The 24,029-nt window shown below is 44.1% G+C and overlaps 1 protein-coding gene across 1 annotated transcript in view; it reads left to right on the plus strand.

The window, feature by feature from the left end:
- LOC126262319 (follistatin) overlaps positions 1 to 24,029 on the plus strand; it is an 809,720-nt gene that overhangs the window by 609,923 nt on the left and 175,768 nt on the right. The window contains exon 3 of the mRNA XM_049958873.1: positions 14,331 to 14,552. Coding sequence (XP_049814830.1) covers positions 14,331 to 14,552 — 222 coding nt within the window. The remainder of the gene's footprint in view (positions 1 to 14,330; positions 14,553 to 24,029) is intronic.

Here is a 24,029-nt window from a genome sequence, read left to right on the forward strand (position 1 = left end):
TGTTTAAAGGCACTGCCTCTGACGCACAGAATGATTTAACAGCTTTTATTACGGAAGTTCGTAGAGAACAAATTTCAGGTGAAGTTAAAAATAGTCCTTTTACAGCCGACGAAACAACGGATGTCTCATCTAGAAGTGAGTGTAATTTTTCGATTTGAAAATAACGAATCGGGAGAAATATGAGTGATTCGTAGGGTTTTATGATGTATCTAAAGACCGGAGTGCACAAGGCGTAGCCAGTGTTTCGTTGCCAGTGCAAAGCAGTTGGAATATTGACAAAAACAAATTAGTATCGCAAACATACGACGGCTCCAGTGCAATGGCAGGGAAAAATTATGGTGTCCATTCTATTGTGAAACAAGCGTATCCTCATTTTCTCTCTATCCACAGCTACGCGCATCAGTTGAAACTAGTCCTCCTGTACGCTTGTAAAAAAATGACGCAGTTAAAAATTTTGTGGCAAATACATCAGGATTTCAAGCTTTTTATAGTCGTTTCAGTAAAAGAAGTGAACTTCTGAGGGAAAGGGGATTTAAACTACTAGGTCCTTGTGAAACAAGGTGGAATATTCATTCAGGCTCTTTAAAAACCATTATTCTACACTATACGGACCTGAGAGCATCAAGTAATTGGGCTAAATAGGATGAGCAAACTTTTCTTTTTCTACTGCTGCTGCACAATTCGATTTTGCAACATGCAAATATCTTGTTTGACATCTTGGAAAGTAAAACTATGAGCCTGAGACACTGTGAGCTTGAAATTGAAAATTGTATTAAAGCTGGTGAAAGGCTAAGATGTGAGGAAGTTATTCTGAAATGCGCAGTGGCAGTTAAGAGCCTTATAAATTCCGCAGGAGTATCTGAAAATAATTTTAACAAAATAGAATTAAGTATTCAGAACTTGAGAAGGTTACTATTCAAAATAACTCACACAATAGTAGTAAACATCGAAACTAGCTTCCAGGACTTCCGTGAAACAGATCTCGCCGAACTTGTAAATGAGAAGAAGTTGTCAGAGTATAGCTCGCCAATCAATTTCCCTATATGTGAGGTTGAAAAACTACTTAAAATATATCCTTTAATGGCAATGAAAAACCGAAAAGGGAACGTACGTTTATTTACAGTAGTGAGCATAAACGTCTAGAGCCTCAGGACCTCCTGAAATCCATTATAAACAATGGATTAAAAAATGTGTTCTCTGAATGTGTGGTTCTTGCTATTCCAGCAACCACAGCGTCTTGCAAAAGAAGAACGAGTAAATTAAAACGCGTAAAAGCCCACAATGACAATTGACAGAGTGTCATAGTTGGCGATTTTAGCTATAGAGAAGAGAACTGTGAAGCCTTCAACCAATCGGCAGGATCTCATACCTCGGGTCATCGATTTTTACGCTAGAAGGACAGGAGGATAGAAAAAATTTTAATAAAAGATGTAACGGCGCATTACTATGTGTTATATTTCTATGAATGTCTAGCTGTTTGATATTTTTTGCATTTATTTATAACAGTTTCTGTAGTAGTTTCAGTCGTATTAGAAATATATAACTAAATTACTTTTGCAGCGTTTCTGTTTTAATGGATTTGTTTTAAGATTTTTTTCTTTTTTCGAAATTCGTAATTCTGGGGCTACTCTACAAAAAATGCCACTCTACGCCTCTGTCAGAGATTATAAAAAATTCGGTTTTCCGAAATCAAAAGTGTGTAGGGTGGGTCTTCAGTATCGCAGATACAATGTTTCCACACTCATATACCACCGTACAGGACGATCGCAACTGTCTGACGAACGAGCGTCCATCTAGTCGTATATGAACTTCTGTTTCCCTTTCACGTCTTTGCCGCAATACGTGTCAATACCCGTGCGTGGAGCAGGCTGTTGTAGGTAGTTGCCATCGTACTGCCGAGATGTTGCCCTTCTGTCTACAAAAAGTGGAGAGTATTTCTTATGGGCGGATCAGACCAGTCTCTGTCCTGGTCTGCAAATGCTTCACTCTCTCTCTCTCAGCCTTGCTTGTTCTTTCTCACGCCGACAGCCCTGCTGTGCTGAGTCCTGAGAAATAAAATTACAGGTATTTCGCTTCAGGTCGACAGTTTATACTCTTCCGATAAGTGCGTGACCAAGCAAGAATGTCGCGCTGGCTGTATTACGAAAACAGGTCCTAGATTTGCAACTGACGCCTTCCCGTGCAGAAAGAACTTGAAGAAACGTCTCGCCGCAGCGTCCCGCACCCTTGTGGCACCGACTCGCCACACACGCAGCAAAAGCTTGTATTTCACAACGATCAATCTCACCTACCTAGCAGGAGTAACCATTGTTAATAGGCGACAAATGGCTGAGCTGAAAAGAGGGAAAGCGACTATATACAGACGGGACGTGTCCATGCGAATATCTAACATGAGAGCGAGAAATAATTTAAATTATGAACGATTGAAATTGCTCAATCATTGCTTCACAGAGGTGTATCTGAACACTGAAAATGGGGTGTTGTAAGGGATTACTCATCGAACACGTCCAGTTGTTTGTGTCATTACTGATGACTAATCTTATCGTTTCTCTACCAGGGTAGCGTAAGAAGCGTAATACGAAACCCGTCGGTCAGTTAACTAACAGATCCTAATTGATCGACTTGTTTCAAGGTTACTAAGACGTCTGAACGTTTTTAAAGCTTCAGCACGTGTGCCTCATGGGCAGCAATTCGCCAACTGATTTTTTTAAATTGTAGTTCTTGTATATATTACTTTTCCCGCACCGCAACTTTGTACGTAGATGTATCGCTTTATTAAATTAATAGTTCTCTTACTATGTAACGTAAACATTTTATTGTTACTTCAAACTGCTTTAATGAATTCTCCGATTCCTTACACCACAGCATTGTAACCGGATTGCTCCGAGAAGCATATTTCCGAGATGTACACTTTAATAGGTACATCAAACTTCTGTATGAATCACAACTAGCCAAAAACTAACGGATTCCACTTGATATACTGTATTTGATTTTTGCCATGGTTTTACCAGTTCTCAGACGAATTACTTCCAAACGATGTTTCAGCATTATGGGAGAGGTAGGTATCCAGCTTTAGGTTCCTGAGTTAAAGCTTCGGAAACAGTTTACCTAGATAAAAAAGACTTACACACTATGTCCGATTCCTCTTCTATAGCTCGCTTTCTTCGCTGTCATATTGTGACTCGTGTAAACACTCCTGTCCCGGAAATGTTTCACTGCAAAAATTTGTCAGCAGTGGCCGGCGATGTTGCCGTACATGTGGCTGGAATCCGTGCGGCCGCATCACTGTTGGATAGCACTGCCGGCCTATACTGTCAGGAGTGTGCAGTTTTTATGGCCCTTGGTGGCCCTTGATGTGGTGTGCTGAGACAGGCGACTGTTGATGCTCAACAAGATGTAATGCCAAAATTTTTACAATCGGAAATAATCAATTTTTTTCAGTCTGACGATTTTTTTCACCAATTTTAAACATAGAATATTTCACATGTGTTCTGCTTGACGAAGCATACTTAAAAATAAATATAAGATAAAATATGTTTCACGCCCGTAGATCAGAGCATGGTACGTGTAACTTAAATAAGATTCGTTGTCATACAAACTAATAGATCAGACTATGGCACATGTAACGCACATAAGATTCATTGTCATAGAAACTAAAAGTCCAGGATAATGTAGATATATGGATGAATTTACCTGTATGCCCACCAAGGTTCTCCTTTCAATGATAGAGCTACATCTTTTCAAATCAGGAGGACTGTTTTCTTAATAATTATAATTTTGTATATCATTGTCAGGATTGCGAGATGCACGAGCATTATAAAATTGCGTATTACATAAGACACACAGGGTGTCCCAGAAATGTTACGACAAATTTCGAGGGGTTGTAGAGGGATCGCCAGGAACAAATCAGTGATAGGAAATCGTGTCTCGAAACGTCATCCGACGACACTACATAGCTGCTGCCGCTAGGCCAAACTTTCATACTTTCGGCAGAAAACGTGACTTTGTATGCTGACGGACCGCAGGCGAAACTTCTCACGGTGTTGTTTGTTACTCAGTGATCACGACTGATTTGCTACAAACACCAGCGGAGAAGATACAGCTAGCTGCTGCGTAGAAATGCCTTGTTCAAATGTGTGTGAAATCTTATGGGACTAACTACTAAGGTCGTCAGTCCCTAGAAATGCCTTGTCTGCTATGAATGTGATGCTCTGTTGCTCTGTAGGTGACAGTTTAGGATACAGGTTTCCATCGGAAGTTTATTTTTCTCTCTGAACCCTGTAATTTATCCATTGTTTTTCAGTATACATCCACCAGGACAACAGAGCATCACATTCACAGGAGACAAGGCCTTTCTACGCAGCAGCTAGTTACATCTTCTCCACTGACGAGGTGGCCTAATTGCAGACGCTGGCGTTTGTAACTTTGACACTCTGTAGCGTCTTTGTATGACGATTCCGGATAAGAATTCCTATCCTCGATTTTTTCCGCAAGACACCCTCTACAATCCCTGGAAGTCTGCCACAATATTTCTCGGACACCAGTATGTTTAAAGAACAGATTACACACCAAAACTAACTTGTATAATAAAAAAGAAAAAATTATTTAAGGTGGCAATGCATTACATGGTTTTGTCATATTAGGACCTAGTAATCGTCGTAAAAGAAGGAGAAGCAGCATTTAATCGTTGAAACAATTAAAATCAATGCAATTCGAATACCCACAACGGAGGGGTGTCTGTTGAGAGGCCAGACAAACGTGTGGTTCCTGAAGAGGGGCAGCAGCCTTTTCAATAGTTGCAGGGGCCACAGTCTGGATGATTGACTGATCTTGCCTTGTAACACTAACCAAAAAGGCCTTGCTGTGCTGGTACTGCGAACGACTGAAAGCAAGGGGAAACTACAGCCGTAATTTTTCCCGAGGGCATGCAGCTTTACTGTATGATTAAATGATGATGGCGTCCTCTTGGGTAAAATATTCCGGTTGTAAAATAGTCCCCCATTCGGATCTCCGGGCGGGGACTACTCAAGAGGACGTCGTTATCAGGAGAAATAAAACTGGCGTTCTACAGATTGGAGCGTGGAATGTTAGATCCCTTAATCGGGCAGGTAGCTTAGAAAATATAAAAAGGGAAATTGATAGGTTAAAGTTAGATATAGTGGGAATTAGTGAGGTATTGAACAGAATTGGGGAGGAGTTTGTGGCACAACTTGACTAGAAGAAGGGATCGGTTGGTAGGACATGTTCTGAGGCATCAAGGGATCACCAATTTAGTATTGGAGGACAGCGTGGAGGGTAAAAATTGTAGAGGGAGACCAAGAAATGAATACACTGAGCAGATTCAGAAGGCTGCAGATAGCAGTACTGGGATATGAAGCAGCTTGCACAGGATAGAGTAGCATGGAGAGCTGCATCAAACCAGTCTCAGGACTGAAGACCACAACAACAACAACAACAACAACAACAACAACAACAACGAGTATGTAAGAGAGAAATATTGTAGAACGTAATGTCGGTCACCAGTAGCGTCAAGCAAATGACCAGCAACGTAAAACTCTTACTACCGGAAGCCTTATTGTTTCACTCATGCCTATAAGCACAGAAGCACACAAGACGCACGAAATGACCACTACGAAAGTCCTACTGAGAGTGATTGTCTGATGGTTCAGCCACTGTGGACGGGCGAGGACTTTCGGGGTGCGCGAAGGCCTTATCACACAGTCTCTCAGGGTGCAGGTAGTCCGCTACTGTGAGCAGTGGTTTTCACTGGACGCTGTTTTCATATATGCGTGCGAAGTAGCTAGTGAAATTCTGAGAAAGGCGTCTGCAGCTACAGGCGATGCAGACCTGTAACGGAAACAGCTCGAGCTTAGGGGTCAGAGATGGGAGCACCTCGCCAGCAGGAGCCGCACCGCACGACGCGCTGATGAAGTTAAGTGGCTCTCCGCCCTGTTTCCAGAAAGTCCCAGCAGCAATCAGGGGTTGCGCAGCTGCAGCTGCAGCACAAGTTTCCTCGGTGCGGGATGCCTGTGGCGGTGCATCCTGTTGCAGGCAGCGCAGCGCGGGCAATCTAATTCTAGTTATTCCGTACGTGACCGCTCCACTGCCGGAGCACGGCGTCCTGTTGCTTCTGCTACGGCTCCGTCAACCACCACCTAACGGTAATCACAAGCACACTCCGAGGAGCGGCGCCTGCAGCGATATTGCCGTTGAGAGTCATGACGTGTGTTATTTCCGCGCGTCGGTAATCTCACACAGCTATTGCTCTGCAAGTATTTCCGAGACAACTACAAGGTGAGCAAAATGAAACTGGCCCGGAAAATATTTCCCGCGCCATTAGACAGGCAACCCAACTTACATCGTCCACACTCGGTACGGATAATATAAGTGGGGTTACTTATCTAAAGGTGCGGGAAATATTTTCCGGGCTACTTTCATTTTGTCCACCCTGTAGTTGCTGAACCGTAAATTTACTTTCAAAATCTTTTCTTAAAGAATTTACCTTTTTTATTAGCGATTCATCAAGAACATTAACGCATTTAATCACACTAGGTGAGCGTGGAAGTAGTCGCCAGGAAGTAACTGATGGAAAATGAAATTACTTTTAACAAATGTGAATTTTATTCCTAAAAGCTTTTTCAAAAACAGATTTAAAATTATAAGCAGAAAAGCACCCTCAAAATATCAAGTTACAATTTTATTTAGAGGCTGAAAGAACAATATTAACAGTATGAGCCTTCGGGCTGAGAAGCTTGCCTGCCCCCTTTCAACACGGCCGTAGTCATGACCGCTCACAACAACCTCTGAAAGAGTACACTGGCGCAAATCTGCAACACACCAGATTACTTTAAACTAAAAAAATTTTTTGCAATTCACACAAACACGTAAACTATGCACCCCATAAGAGGGATGGAAATGGTACAACACTCAAATTATTTGCAACCGAAAGTGCAATTTGTTTTTTTTTTAAAGGACTCTTACGGTGGAAGTGTGGCATCCTTATAACCTAAAATGACTATTTAAATAAAACCAATAAAATGCAGACTTACATAAAATGTACAACATGCTCTACATTGCACATATACCACCTCGCAAGATGATAAGCAAGATAAAAACATATTTCAAGAAGTCGGTCTTTAAGCAATAAATTCGTTAACACCGAATCCGACAAACATGACAGAGGCAGCTATTAACGTACGACAGACCGACAGACAGACAAACAGACAGACAGACACTAACTGCCTAACAAATGCGGAGGGGAGACCGACGAGCAAGCTGGGGACGAGAGACTAACCAAGAAAAGTAGAATTTAACAAGTAACTGAAACAACATATCACGAATCACTTAACTTTTAATAACTGCGATTTCTGGAGAAGACCGGGCGCAGCACTCCCAAATCGCTCTCCCGGACCGTCCGCTGCCAGCCTCTTCAACGGACGCAGGAAGGCGCGCCGATCTCCCGTCTCACGGTGTCGCAGCTCGCCCCGGCCACACCGACGTCGTGGGTTGACTCCTGTTGCTCTCGTGTCGACCGCGAAGCCACTACGCCTAGCTATACGGCGCCGCCACCGGACTGACGTGGCGACCTCACATACGCCGACGCTCCAGGCGGACAAGTCATCTTGTTTCCCCGTGTGTGACCGACAAACCGATCGATCCAACCGCCAATGACCACTGCCTGAACAAACTCGAGCAGACTGGCGGCCTAACACATACTAGCACTCCGGACGACAGACAGACACTAACCGCCTCACCAATACGGACGAGAGACAGACCCAGACTGACCACCTGACCAGACTCTCCGAGACTGACAGACTCCCTGGCTGACCAACTGCCCCCGACTGACTTAACTTAGACTGAGCTTACAGCGCCCCTTAAATGCACGTGAACAGGCAACTTTTCCCCTTTCGCACCAGAGGGAGATACCAAAGCTGCGACTGCTACAGCGGCGCCACCGCCAGAAACGGAAGGCAACTGCTTTACACTACGCGCTGCGGCGCGCTCTTCAAAACAGCAAATTTTACCACGGCTCAGTTGTCTTTTAACAAAAATTGTCCTTCTAAAACAAATGCAGTTGGCTGTCATCAAATGAAACTCCTGCTCTTGATTCGCAGAAAAAAAATACTCGTGTTAAACAACTTATTCACACATCAGATTTTGCAAACAATAGATGCTGCTGAACATATAGACTCCACGTTCCTACATTTTCGAAACTCTTTCGACGCCGCGCCACATCAGCGACTACTTACCAAGACATAAGGGGCGATCAAAAAGTTTCAGTTTCTGGGCGTTTCTGCTCATATATGCAACCCAGCGCGACTCCGGTGCGCGCATGTAAGCACCGACATGTAGGCAAGGGATGAGTCTGACGGCGACGTTATTACCAAACGCGTCCAAACAGAACCAACGTGCTATTATACTTTTCATGGATGCCGAAGGACAAACTTCGGTAAACGTTCACTGGAGATAGATGATGGTTTCTTTTTATCAATTCATGATGATTATTTATCAATTTAGGAGGGCGGAGAACTTTTCCTAGTCACGCCAACAGTTACTCTGCAGCATTCTATAACTACTCCTCACACCATATGACATAGCAGTTATGGAGGGTGGTCCATTGATAGTGACCAGGCCAAATATCTGACGAAATAAGCATCAAACGAAAAAGCTACAAAGAACGAAACTCGTCTAGCTTGTAAAGAAATATGAATGTTTTAGTTGGACAACTTTTCTCGCTTTGTGATAGATGGCGCTGTAATAAAGGTATAAGTAGGTGGTATCACGCAACATTGCGTCACTGCGGACGGTATTTGCTTCGTTGACTATGAGAACACAGCCAGCTGCAGACCAAAGTAGAGAATTTTTGGAAATCACAGATGATTGCCTTCTATCACGAGACTATTGGAATTGGTACCAAGCTACGACAAATGACGGAGCGGCGACTAGGTAGGAAAGTATCTGCAAGGTGTAGCTGAACGTTGCAAGTAAGGCATTTTTTATTTTCATTTTGATTTCCATAGTCAACGGTTCCTGTGAGCGAAGAGACGAAAATTAGAGGTAGCCAAGTCGGGCTGTATGGTGGGTGATCAAACACGTCCCATCGCAAACGCTGCACCTGCACCTACAGCCGAGAAAATATTGTCGTGAAAACCGAAATGCTTGACAACTTTATGTGGGCTGCTCGAAATCAGGCAGAATATCTCAGTAAGCACTTCACCCTTGGCCAGAAACACAACTGTCTAGGCATCTTTACGTACTCACTGAGCGCTTAGAACTGAAATGTGCGACGTGATGTCGTAGGCGGGCATGCTAGAGACACTGTGCAACACATCTGCGCAAAGCTTCGTCGGATTTCCACTGTGTTTTTAATTTAGCAAGAGATCGGGAGTTAAAAAAATAGCCCTAGTGGACTACTTCATTATAGCCCCAGAATGTAATCTCCAGTAATAGCAGACGAAATGATACGCACGGAAACACGCCTAAGGCCACCAACTAATGTCCACAAGTCAGCAGTCACCGAGGATTTAAATATCGATGGTGAAAGCCTGTGCTGTGTGATCAAGTATATTTCACACTTCTAGATCTCCAGAAGGCTTTTGACTCTGTTGCTAACAAGCAGATTGTAATCAGATTGCGTGTCTGTGCAACATCGTCTCAGTTGTATGTCTGGACCGTATTGATATCAGGGGCTCCTCAGTAATGTAAACTCTTAAGCACATAATATAAGCAGCCCTTTTAGACTGTTTGCAGCTGATGCGGTCACTTACCGTCTAGTAATGTCGTCAGATGATCAAAACAAATTCCAGAATGTTTTAGGCAGGATATCCACGCTCCTATAAGTGAGAGATGGCCCTAAAACATAAAACGTGTTAGGTCCTCCACATGACTTCTAAAAAAAATCTTTGAATTTCATGAAAAATCAAACAAATTTAAGGATTGTCAGTAAAATCCTTCGCCGTATGTGATAGCATTGTCAGTCTGTAAAATTCTCCGACGGTTCGGGAACATGAATAAGTAGACGGGTACAGACTTCAAGCGTCTTGGTTGCCAGCAGTAACAGAGCTACGACAGCTCTCGGAAAGCAACCCACATTGGCGCACAGGAGACCACAGCGGCTTTGGCCTTGAGTACACCGAGTACTGGCACGCCTCAGCCGGCACTAGCCACAACTGTCGCGCGTTTCTCACTCGCCTATTTCCACCAGTGGTAGGAAATACAGAAAAACACCGATCAAGTCATTTGTTTCCACCAATAACAAGAAATAAAGCAAACATCTTCAAAGGACGTCTAACACCACTCCTCCTCATCCTTAATACCCTATGAGATTGCGGAAATAGCGTCTTCCACTAGTATAACGTTTTTCTCACTCAGCTTAGTCCTCCAGCGTTAATTACGCCCGCATCTCGTGGTCGTGCGGTAGCGTTCTCTCTTCCCACACCCGGGTTCCTGGGTTCGATTCCCGGCGGGGTCAGGGATTTTCTCTGCCTCGTGATGGCTGGGTGTTGTGTGCTGTCCTTAGGTTAGTTAGGTTTAAGTAGTTCTAAGTTCTAGGGGACTTATGACCACAGCAGTTGAGTCCCATAGTGCTCAGAGCCATTTGAACCATTTTTTTTCGTTAATTACGTGTGTGTCACTTTAGACTCCCAACTATACTTCAGCAAACACATCTAGGGCAACCGGTGAAGGCGCATGACCTCACTCCCTTCTTCACTAACCTTGATATGCGTCAACGCACTAAGATACGGTGCAGCACTGGCTGCTAAATTGCATCAGACACGCAACTCAACAACTAATAAATGGGTTCTTTGTTGAATCCTCCACCCTCTCCCCCACCCCCGCCGCATCTCCCCAGCCCACTGGGAACGAATTCGCGACATGCTCAACACTACGCAAATGGACACTATCAGGAAGCCATCCTGAAGAAAGAGGCAGCCTCTTTAGAAAATTCGACCAGCTACGAGACACTTTGCCGCAGCACCGGGAATTGGCGACCACGCACCCACAGCCAACACACTGGTTCAAAGTCCCTCTCTGCCTCATCGCTAACTTGGAGTGTACGTTGATGCCAAGCTGTTTCAGGCTAGGTCTAAGCCGACGCGCCACTCATGAAGGTCGGCTGCGGACCCTCGAGGCCCGCAAAGCCTGTCCCAGCGAATAAGTAAAAAACGATGGAAACCTACCTACCCTGTTCCAAATGGGCAAGTCGCAATGGGGATGATCCTACTTTAACACCTGAAAAACAACTCATTCAGCGATAAGCAAAACAACCTGAGGAAAGGAAGTTGGAGTGGCAATCATTAAAACAAAGGCGAGATGTTTTGAGGACATTGCAATAATTACCTTTCTCCGTAATATGCTACAAAACTTTGTTAATTATCATCTACATGCGGAGAAATGACTATCGTAACAAAATAAGAGAAATCAGAGCTATCAATGAGAGATTTACATGTTTATTTCAAGAGTCAACGGTAGAGAAAAACAAAGGTTGCACAAAAATATGGAAGCATTGCGAGAAATTGATGCTTGAACATAGATACAAATACTAGTTAAGCCTCAAGATTGCGCTGTTGTGTTTGGCAAATGTGAAACGTCCTCAATACGCTGAAAGTTTCAGTCGTGGTCGGAACAGTGTTGTGTGTAGTTGTGAGAGCACTGAGTCGCAGCTAAGTGAATTCGAATGTTGACAAATTGTTGGTGCTCGTATGGTGGGTGTTTCTGTAAATAAGGAAGGAAGTGGCACCATATCGAAGATTTATACCACATACAGGGAAAGCAGAAAAGTCATCCACTTAGCCACAACGCGGTCGCAAGTGTGTGTTGAGTGACCGTGACAGACGGTTATTGAAGAGGATCGGGACGAAAAACAAGGGGACGACAGTTGCAAAAGTCACAGCAGAACTGAATATCACACTCACTAACCCTTTCAGCACCAAAACAAGAGGAAGGATGCTCCATAACTAGAGAGTTACGAGGCGAACTGCAATTCCAAAACTACTCATGCGTATTGAAAATGCACGTAACAGGGAAACGTGGTGCTCAAGCCGTAAAAACTGGACCGTGGCGCAACGGAAGAATGTCATTTGGTCGAATGAGTCCTGTTGCTACTGTTTCCAACTTCTCGCCGAGTTTACATCCCAAGAGTGGAAAAGGGGGAGGGGGTTCGATTACGATTTGGAAAGCCATATCGTGGTATTCCGCGGGCCTCACGGTAACTCTGCAAGATCGCATTACTGCCAAGGTTTAAGTGACCATTTTGGCCGATCAGGTCCACCTCACGGTACGGTCTTTGTTTCCCAATAATGATGTTGTGTTCCAAGACGACAAAGCAGTTGAAACTTCCTGGCAGATTAAAACTGTGTGCCCGACCGAGTTGCGATCTGCTTTGGAGGCCAGCCGGAGTGACCGAGCGGTTCTAGGCGCTACAGTCTGGGCCGCGCGACCGCTTCAATCGCAGGTTCGAATCCTGCCTCGGGCATGGATGTGTGTGATGTCCTTAGGTTAGTTAGGTTTAAGTAGTTCTAAGTTCTAGGGGACTGATGATCTCAGAAGTTAAGTCCCATAGCGCTCAGAGCCATTTAAAGCATTTGATCTGCTTTGGAGAGAAGGGAGCGTATTCGCTATCCATCTCAGTCGTCGTTACCGAAACTTGCCACTGTTTTGCAGGAAGAATGGTATACACTTCCCTAGGAAACCATTGTTGTTGTTGTTGTGGTCTTCAGAGACTGATTTGATACAGCTCTCCATGCTACTCTATCATGTGCAAGGTTCTTCATCTCCCAGTACCTACTGCAACCTACATCCTTCTGAATCTGTTTAATGTATTCATCTCTTGATCTCCCTTTGCGATTTTTACCCTCCACGCTGCCCTACAATACTAAATTGGTGATCCCTTGATGCCTCAGAATATGCCCTACCAACCGATCCCTTCTTCTAGTCAAGTTGTGCCACAAATTTCTCTTCTCTCCAGGTCTATTCAATACCTCCGCATTAGTTATCTGATCTACGCATCTAATCTTCAGCATTCTTCTGTAGCACCACATTTCGAAAGCTTCTATTCTCTTCTTGTCTAAACTATTTATCGTCCACGTTTCACTTCCATACATGGCTACACTCCATACAAATACTTTCAGAAACGACTTCCTGACATTTAAATCTATACTCGATGTTAGCAAATTTTTCTTTTTCAGAAACGCTTTCCTTGCCATTGCCAGTCTACATTTTATATCCTCTCTACTTCGACCATCATCAGTTATTTTGCTCCCCAAATAGCAAAACCCCTTTACTACTTTAAGTGTCTCATTTCCTAATCTAATTCCCTCAGCATCACCCGACTTAATTCGACTACATTCCATTATCCTCGTTTTGCTTTTGTTGATGTTCATCTTATACCCTCCTTTCAAGACACTGTCCATTCCGTTCAACTGCTCTTCCAAGTCCTTTGCTGTCTCTGACAGAATTACAATGTCATCGGCGAACCTCAAAGTTTTTATTTCTTCTCCGTGGATTTTAATACCTACTCCGAACTTTTCTTTTGTTTCCTTTACTGCTTGCTCAATATACAGATTGAATAACATCGGGGATAGGCTACAACCCTGTCTCACTCCCTTCCCAACCACTGCTTCCCTTTCATGTACCTCGACTCTTATAACTGCCATCTGGTTTCTGTACAAACTGCAAACAGCCTTTCGCTCCCTGTATTTTACCCCTGCCACCTTCAGAATTTGAAAAAGAGTATTCCAGTCAACATTGTCAAAAGCTTTCTCTAAGTCTACAAATGCTAGAAACGTAGGGTTGCCTTTTCTTAATCTTTCTTCTAAGATACGTCGTATTGTCAGTATTGCCTCACGTGTTCCAATATTTCTACGGAATCGAAACTGATCTTCCCCGAGGTCGGCTTCTATCAGTTTTTCCACTCGTCTGTAAAGAATTCTCGTTAGTATTTTGCAGCTGTGACTTATTAAATTGATAGTTCGGTAACTTTCACATCTGTCAACAACTGCTTTCTTTGGGATTGGAATTATTATATTCTTCTTGAAGTCTGAGGGTATTTCGCCTGCTTATTAGATACGGTAAATAGTTCTTGGTGTTTGCATATTTTTGTCAATCCGTTCTCTGAACGTCGCTCTGTGAACAATTTTATGTGAACAGGAGAGTATCGTATAGATGAAAGCGAGCTAACTTTGACACGTGTGGTTTTTCCTGCATCGGTGGCGATTCCTCGAGAGAAGCCGCCTCCCGTACGGGAGCAGTGTTTCAGCCGTAGGCTCGTGCAACAGGTGGAGGTCGGGAGCGGAGCGGACGAGTGACTGGGCGCCGGTGCGGTGTTGCAGAGTCGTGCGCGGGCGTGCAGTGCGGCGAGGGCCGGCGCTGCGTGCTGCGGCGGGGCGCGCCGCGCTGCGTGTGCGCCGCCGACTGCAAGGCGCGCGCGCGCCTGCGGGGCCCCGTCTGCGGCACCGACGGCCGCTCCTACACCTCCGTGTGCCGCCTGCGCCGGCGCGCCTGCCGTCGCAAGGTGCCCGCGCTCGCCGTCGACTACCCCGGCAAGTGTCAGAGTGAGTACCCGCGCGCCCCTGCACCCAGGCAACCCAGCCTGCCCCGCTGTCGCTCCGGCAGTGTCACTGCGTCCGCACCGCAGCTCCACCGCTGCGACATTGAAACGAATTGAGAACCCCCTCCCTCACCACCACCGTCTTTTATGTTCTCAAAACAAACGGGCGTGGTGTACGGCAGCACTAGATAACGTGTCAAGTAACTCTAAAATAATCTCTAACTGTTAATATTCAGCAGCTACAACTAGGAAAGAAATTACACTACTGGCCATTAAAATTGCTACACAGAGAAGAAATGCAGATGATAAATGTATTCATTGGACAAATATATTATACTAGAACTGACATGTCATCACATTCTCACGCAATTCGGGTGCATAGATCTTGAGAAATCAGTACCCAGAACAACCGTCTCTGGCCGTAATAACGGCCTCGATACGCCTGGGCATTGAGTCAAACAGGGCTTGGATGGCGTGTACAGGTACAGCTGTCCTTGCAGCTTCAACACGATACCACAGTTCATCAAGAGTAGTGACTGGTGTATTGTGACGAGCCACTTGCTCGGCCACCATTGACCAGATGTTTTCAACTGGTGAGAGATCTGGAGAATGAGCTGGCCAGGGCAACAGTCGAGCATTTTCCGTATCCAGAAAGGCCCGTACAAGACCTGCAACATGCGGTCGTGCATTATCCTGCTGAAATGTAGGGTTTCGCTGGGATGGAATGAGGGGTAGAGCCACGGGTCGTAAGACATCTGAAATGTAACGTCCACTGTTCAAAGTGCCGGCACTGCGGACAAGAGGTGACCGAGATGTGTAACCGATGCCACCCCATACCATTACGCCAGGTGATACGCCAGTATCACGATGACGAATACACGCTTCCAATGCGCGTTCACCGCGATGTCGCCAAAGATGGATGCGAGCATCATGATGCTGTAAACAGAACCTGGATTCATCCGAAAAAGTGACGTTTTGCCATTCGTGCACCCAGGTTCGTCGTTGAGTACACGAACGCAGGCGCTCCTGTCTGTGATGCAGAGTCAAGGGTAACCGCAGCCATGGTCTCCGAGCTGGTAGTCCATGCTGCTGCAAACGTCGTCGAACTGTTCGTGCAGATGGTTGTTGTCTTGCAAACGTCCCCATCTGTTGACTCAGGGATTGAGACGTGGCTGCACGATCCGTTACAGCCAAGCGGACAAGATGCCTGTCGACTGCTAGTGATACGAGGCCGTTGGGATTGAGCACGGCGTTCCGTATTACCTTCCTGAACCCACCGATTGCATATTCTGCTAACAGTCATTGTGTCTCGACCAACGCGAGCAGCAATGTCGCGATACAACAAATCGCAATCGCGATAGGCTACAATCCGACCTTTATCAAAGTCGGAAACGTGATGGTACGCATTTCTCCTCCCCACACGAGGCGTCACAACAACGTTTCACCAGGCAACGTCGGTCAACTGCTGTTTGTGTATGAGAAATTGGTTGGAAACTTTCCTCATTTCAGCACGTTGTAGGTGTCGCCAACGGCGCCAACCTTGTGTGAATGCTCTGAAACCTTATCATTTGCATATCACAGCATCTTCTTCCTGTTGGTTAAATTTCGCACCTGTAACACGTCATCTTCGTGGTGTAGCAATTTTAATGGCCAGTAGTGTACCTTTGATTATCGTGAACGAACCCCTGACGTGCATCGACTACCAGCAGGTGCCCATAGTTAAGACTCCAGTTTGAAAATGCTGTAGAAGGAGGCCCGCCAGCCAAAATGAAGTCAAATTTGAACAGAATATTACTGATGCAAGGGGAAATGTCAACTGCTGGTAAGGCTCTTGCGCAAGAATGGTGATTGTGCGCCAGTTGGCCCGGAGAAGTTCCGGACACTCAAGAATATGAAAAAAGACATTCGTCCAATCTCTGGTAACAATCTGGACAAAATGACTACAAAAATCGAAAAGAAAAGTTCTTTTGAAGGGCATTGTAGCAGAAGGAGGAAAGGAGAGGCCACAACATTGCAGGAGGGTTCCAGCGGTGGTGTGCATTGCTCGAATCCTATGAAACGCCTTGCATTGCCATGTTCAGCAATTGCTTTCCGTTGAGCTGCCAGTAAGACAAACGATCGCTCTTGAATTTCTTGCTCACGTGGAAGGAAGTGGACAATGAATGGGCATGGAACGATCTGTGGACAGACCAAGCCCATTTCCATCTGTACGGACATGTCAATATAAAGAACTGCTGAATATGGGCAACGGAAAATCCGCACGCTCATCGACCGGTTCCAGTTTATTTCGCAACGGTGACTGTGTTGTGCGGTTTGACGGCATCGTTTATCGCAGGGCCGTATGTTTTCGAGAAGATGAGTCCTGCGGGTCCTATTACCTGTATCATCATTGGTAAACGCTGCGAGTGTCTTTTGCGCATCAACGCCATTCCGACCCTTCAAGAGCGGGGATGTGTGTGCAGGATCATTTTTAGGCAAGATGGCTCTCCGCATCACAAAGCACAGCCATGGAGCGGCTGCCGCAGAGGCATTTCGGCATTTCGCAAATTCTAGAATTACAAACGGTCATTTCGTTACGTCGTGTTCAGTGCTCCAATTACGAACACAGATCAATAGACGGTACACATTGAGACACCCGAGACTCTCTCTGTTGCGGAACGTGCATTGTCTCGATTTCAGTTTGTGGCATATTGAGCATGTCTTGCTCCTGTCTCACGACGGACAGAAACCGATGTCATTTTCCTTTTTTTGTGGTTTTTGGCCGCAGAACAATTAAAAACTGATGTCAGTTTTCTTTTTGTATAATTTAAGCCCCAGAACATTTAAAAATCAATGTCATTTAGCTTTCTATGCGGTTTTTGCACCTCAGGACAATTAGAAACCGATGTCATTTAGTTTTTTATGCGGCTTTTGGCCTCAGGACGATTCGATTTTTCTGGTCCGATGTGATATCACCTAGCCGTGGTACATGGCCTTACCTAACTAGCAGTGCCACAAATATTGACTGCGGAACTTGTGCACATTAAACAGTACACATCCACATTAAACAATACGGCTGGTGCAATGTGCAGCTCAGACCATAGCTATCGTACTGCGATTCATCTGTCATTTATAGCCGACCCCATTTACTTCAAGACGGTTACAATGTCATCTATTGGTAAAATTTTCGTTACATTTTTCTTTTCTTTTGTTTCATGACGTTTACCCCTGCGACGACATTATGCTGTTCGAATTTGACGTCATTCTGAGCAGTGACTCTCTTTCTACAGCGGTTTGAAACAGGAACTTTAATTATGGATACCCTGTATACACAAATACTGTACTCTCAGATAATCAGTAGCATGATACAATGAGAAGACGGTCTGGAAAATCTGTTTTATTCGGTCTCTGTGTTGTTCCACATATCATTTTCTGCGCGATATATGCTGTGAAGCTAATACGGAAAAATACCGAAATGTGTCGGAGATATGTGTAACCCACTACTGTCGGAGAGTAACAGATACAAAAGGTTCTAGAAGAGTTTGCTTTCACACAGGATGTTAAAGAAAAGTATTCCCTATTTTGAGAGGCGGTAGTAGGGTCCGAAAAAAAAAAGAAAAAAAGAGAGTCCAACAGACGTGGGCCCTAAAATGAATACCTTAATAGCTGTGAATACTTCTGCATCTTCGCTACAATGAAACATATTTCTTCTGCTGCAAGCTCTTTGCTATTATGAGCGACCTACAGAATGCAGTATACAAATAATTAAACAAACGAGAACTCGCTATTCTGTTAGTGTGAAACAACGGAGCTTCTAACATCATCTGCTTGCTATTACACACGAGACCTACACTGTGAGCCACCACTGAAGGGGGTGCTCAATACTGTCTGCCGTTTCCCATGTGAAATAAGTCTTCCACTAGGCTGGTATGCGCAAAGATAAAAGTACGACGTAAGCATGTTTCTAACTAATTATAATACACACTGGTTCCTTTAGAACTAATATAAGCACTGCACATACGCAGAACTATGAACGCGATTTGCAATAACAACACTAACAGATGTTTACTGCTTGCTGTATCACGAACAATAACAGACGAATATGTCCACATTTGTTTACTGCTTTGTGTAGGTTGTTCTTCATAGCAAAGACCTTCCAGTAGAAGATATGTGTTTCATAGTAGCGAAGATGAACAACTGCTCATAACTCTTAAGTGATGCATTTTAGAGCCAACGTTTCTGAATATTTTTGTCTTGTTTTGATCCGTACTACCATCTCTCAAAGAATGGAACCCTTTTTTAACACTCTGTATAAATTGTATGTAGTATGTGGTTAACTTCCCTTTGAAATTGAATTACACGGGTAAAATACAAAAACATCGCCTCACACATCAGCTACAATACGATCTAACGCACTCAGTTAAATATGCAACGAACTTGTTGTCAGATAGGAAGTTAATGACATTAATAGTCAATATATCGTCTACCTAAACCGTCTCTCTTCTGAATCAGTTGATCATTTGCTTGTTATATGTATGAAACTTTTGCAAAACACTACCTATGCACAAATAGATACCAAGATTACGTTTCAGAGAATAATTGACACTTTGCAGTTTTTCCTTTATGTACAAAGTGGTTCCATTAAGATTTGAAGTTATGGTTTAAAACTCATACTCATCTGTTCACAATGAATTACCTGCCTTACTGTCATCCATATTCGTAGTTTCTAATGTGAAAATATTCAAAATTTAGAAGAAAGCTGCAAAAAATAGCTGTGTGGTGCCTAAGGCAAAAGAATGAACCAGTTGCTTTACAATTCTGGTACAAAAAATAGTTAATTCACCAGCAACGAAATTTTCAAACGCAACAAACGGTCATGGTCTTATGCTTTGGAAATCTTACAAACTATTCTACAAGCTTTTATCAAGATTCCTTAGCGTCATAAATTTTCGGCAGTGTCATACAGCGTACGGTATACAAGGAGAATTTGAATGAAATAAGCTTTATTACACACGTAAACAAATACACTGATGTCAACGGAATGCTGTGCGTAGTTACACAATTTATCTAAAATTTATATGAACCTATATTCAATTTCCAGGTATGTGCCTGCATTTTTTACGCTGCGTCGATTCCAGACACAAATCCAGAAACCGTGTCGTATATAAAATCAAACTTTATTGCTTTCAGAACAACTGCACATTGACCACATAAAATATTTCGGCTGATAGTACGTCGTGGAACGGCAGGGGGTGCTCAAAAACCCTTCGCAGTATCTCCATATGTTCTCTCTCCCTCTGGTCTGGTCCTCGCTTCCCGGGCTGTTAGCCAATAATAATTCCCTAAATGAGCACGTGCGACAACAGAATACTAATCTACAATATATATCGTACAAATAACATGTAACACCGCCTCTGGCCTTGTAACGAAGTCAGATTTCTTCAGTCATGCCTTACCCACACGTAGATAGAGTGCGCACGATATGACTCGGCCCGTACCCACGCAAAAGGTGCGGCACAGGAAGAGACAAAGCAATGCTGAGTGGAGCTCTGTCGAGTACGGCCAAGACGCGGTAGGGAAGGTGCAGTTCGGTAGCTTCAGCCAGTGAAAACCTGTATTTCTCGCGTAGCTTGTAAGCTGCACCTATGCTGCCTGCAAACTACTATATTAGTATGTTATGTGAGTAAGTCCAATAATATGACAAATATGGACATTCAAATTCAATATTTTCTAACTAGAGTCCGAAGTAGCCGGCCGTTGTGACCGAGCGGTTCTAGGCGCTTCAGGCTGGAACCGCACGACCGCTACGGTCGCAGGTTCGAATCCTGCCTCGGGCATGGATGTGTGTGATGTCCTTAGGTTAGTTAGGTTTAAGTAGTTCTAAGTTCTAGGGGACTGATGACCTCAGATGTTAAGTCCCATAGTGCTCAGAGCCATTTGAACCAGTCCGAAGTAGTTGTATAAATAAAAATCAACGAAAGCAAAACAAGATCGACCACGTCCCGCCAGAATAAAATTTCATAAAACAAAAAAAAAATGAAAAATGTAGTGTAGCAGCCGATGCCACTTACTGCGATATTGGCAGTGTAGAATAAAGAGCATGCGTCACAGGGAAATATTGTGTCTATGAATCTCGGTGGTGTCTCTCTTTAACTTCAAACAGCTGTTGCTTGTGTTTGGCCATTGTACAGAACGACAATACCGTCATTGTGAGAACAAAAACTCCTTTATACCAATTTGTGCGGCGCCTAACCATGGAAAAAGTGCAGAACAGTCGAGGGATGTTGAAATCTAGATCACGTTTGAGTGTAACAGATTTTTATTTGCTCTTTATGATGCACACAGTTCACACGGAACTGAGAGAGAGCAAATTTCTGTAAATTCTCAATAGAAACTACACAAAATGTCACTGGCACTGTGGAGAGTACTAAACTGTGTAGAAAACTGCGTGGAGAAATTGCAGTAAGATATCCTCACCTGCGCAGCTCACGAATTCAGAATTAACGAAACATAAGAGATCAAAAATTATAATCAAATATGCATCACAAGTTGCAGGGCAGTACAGGTAAGCTCTGAGTTTCTCAGAATACAGATCGCCCTACTGCAATTGCGACACTTACATTTACCTAAAAATCAGCTAGGATGCTCCATTCAGCACCAGGTGGATGCCATGAGGTGAATATCCCATGGACGTCCTTGTCCACTATCGACTCTCAACAGTAAAAAAACTCCACAGATAGGGGACGACTCAGTGCTATTGCCAAAGTGAAGAACCAGCATATTACTTACTTAACGACAAAACGGGAGAACGAAGCAGAAACTTCCCACTCATTGCATACGGAAAGCACCTTAAGAAACAAGACGTAATCATGTACGCTATTGTATTGTTTTTGTGCCACATACGCACAGAAATACGAGTATGAGTATCAAATGAAGCGTGAAGCTTAAAATAGGTGTTTGAAAATGACCCACAGTTAGAACTGGCAATTGCACAGATAATAAAAAGGATACAGCCTACTTGGGCCAAAAAAATATGGCCTGCTTGGACCATGTCTTCATTCTCAAAACAAGAGGTTGGTACTGGCCTATACCAGCGTCTCACGGGTTGGTTAACCTCTCCACACCATGCACAGTGGCAGGGGTGGCTAATTCGGTGGCATATACGAAAAATCTGGACCGAAAGCAACCGAATTTCTCATGCTCCTAGGGCAGCATTACGTCATCCAGCGCTTTGATGTCAATCCAGGAAAGGCAAAAATGTCATGCTCATGCTCAGTTATTCTCTGGGGACGGCAGGCGGACAAGCGCTGGCTGTAGCCAACAAAAACATAGAGTGGGTCGTGGCTCCAGTTCTGCGAAACTGCTGAACTCCCTGGGTATGCTCGTCCCCCCTAATGAAACTCACTGGCCGCCTTCTGCCGGCAAACAGAAACTAGTGACTATACCGGAAGCACTCCTGCCCAACGAGAAAAATGAAAATTTTTCCTCCCAAGCAAACAATCCCAGAACTCACAATGAAACAACCAGACAGTAGTGCTAGAAAAATGAAACAATATTGTTTAGCGACAGATGACAGTCATGTCACGTCAGACCCGTTTGCTTCCCAACAAAAATATGATGCTCTTTACAAATAGTCGCACGCACCTGATCATGATCAACTTTCCCTGCACCTGTAATGCGCAAAGACTAAAGTGGCAGGATATATAGTGAAAATACAGCAACGAGAACACAGCCAACGGAGGCGGCCACACATTCAGAACAATGGGATGGAATTGCTCGAAGTTCACGACGAGAATGGCTTTCTGTGCGGTTTCCACATTATTTTGCGTGAGGTCTAGATACTGATGATTAGAATTCTTGGAGCACGAGATGCTGATTGCTACATTCACACGCTGCTGCAAATGGTCCCAGACATATTCTATCGAGTTAAGATCGCGTTCGTTAACAGGTCTGTCAATTTGCTGTAGGGTGCCTGAGTCTTCTACAGAGCAGCATGTGTGCAACTCTGTGAATAGTTTTGTCATCTGGGAACACAGGAGTTCCCATAGCAAGTTCTAGAAGAAAGAGGAACAGCGGGTCACCGAATATGCTGAAATATACATCCTGGTTCATGTTCGCGGTATCCTGAATGAGTGGGCGCATATCATAATGCGAAAAACACCCATAAAACAACACAGAACCACCTGCAGAATGAACTGCACCATCCAGGCACTGTGGGTTAAATGCCTCATTGAGACGTTGATGCCGTCGACGCGTCGCATCATTTGAAAAGACACAAAATCGCAATTCAATGGACAACACTACACGCTTCCAGTCAGGTTCAAAAATGGTTCAAATGGCTCTGAGCACTATGCGACTTAACTTCTGAGGTCATCAGTAGCCTAGAACTTAGAACTAATTAAACCTAACTAACCTAAGGACATCACACACATCCATGCCCGAGGCAGGATTCGAACCTGCGACCGTAGCGGTCGCTCGGTTCCAGACTGTAGCGCCCAGAACCGCTTCCTGTCAGGTACCGTCCAATTTCTGTATTGGTTAGCCTATAGAAGAAATGCAGATTTGTGTGCCAATGTGGGCTACAACATTCTACGATGTGCCCGTCACCAAATGTCAGTCCCGTGAAGTTCCGTTCTCAGTGTTCGCTCGCTGACTAGTCGAGAGGAACCGCCATTCGCTGGCAGTAGCAATACCTGTTGTGTCTGAAACCGACTGCTGTTGACAAAGCGTGATACTCGTTTGCGGTCCCTGTCATTTAAAATATTTTTGCGACCACTTTTCTTAGGCCGTGTTACACGGCACCATTTTTCCATTCTGTCGCGTCTCCACGTCAACCCATTTGACTGTCATGAATGCACACAGTTGACTGCTACGTAAACATAACTTCACTCACAGGACGTGCGTCGTAAATGGAGGGCCATATGACGGTCTTGTAGTAGTTCTTTAGTATCTGAATCTCTCCAGAGCATCCATTCTGCTCTTTTGAGGGGTTGATTAATATTTTGTCCGATTAGTTTAATTCCTTAAGCACGTTCATATTTATATAATGGAAACTCAGAATATCAAGGTATATTTGTAGAGGTTCCCATAAATTTTTTGTAAGAAGATACACTAATGGAAAACGTTTCACGTGATAGGGGAAGGTCATGTAGTAATGGACACGTAAGCTTTTTCGAAATTGTATTTTTTTAAGGGTTGCATAGTAACATTGTTCAGCCGAAACAAAGAAAACGGATCCCAAATCTCACGTTACCGGAGGGAAACGTCGTCTCTTACTGGCTGTGGCAACTGGTACCTGAGGTAGTAGAACAATATAAGAGCGGGAACACAATGGAAGGCGTGGCCAAGCTCATTTTCTGATTAGTTATTGCTATGGCGCCTGTCATGTAAAAAACTAGCTGTCAATCACTTTGTTATTCCGACCAGGTATAGCTTTCACAGATATAATCATGTGCAAGGAACCAAGTCTTTAATATCAGAGGTACTAACAAATGCACAAAAT

The sequence above is a fragment of the Schistocerca nitens genome, chromosome 6 (assembly GCF_023898315.1).
Source record: "Schistocerca nitens isolate TAMUIC-IGC-003100 chromosome 6, iqSchNite1.1, whole genome shotgun sequence".
NCBI classification, from domain to species: Eukaryota; Metazoa; Arthropoda; class Insecta; order Orthoptera; family Acrididae; genus Schistocerca; species Schistocerca nitens.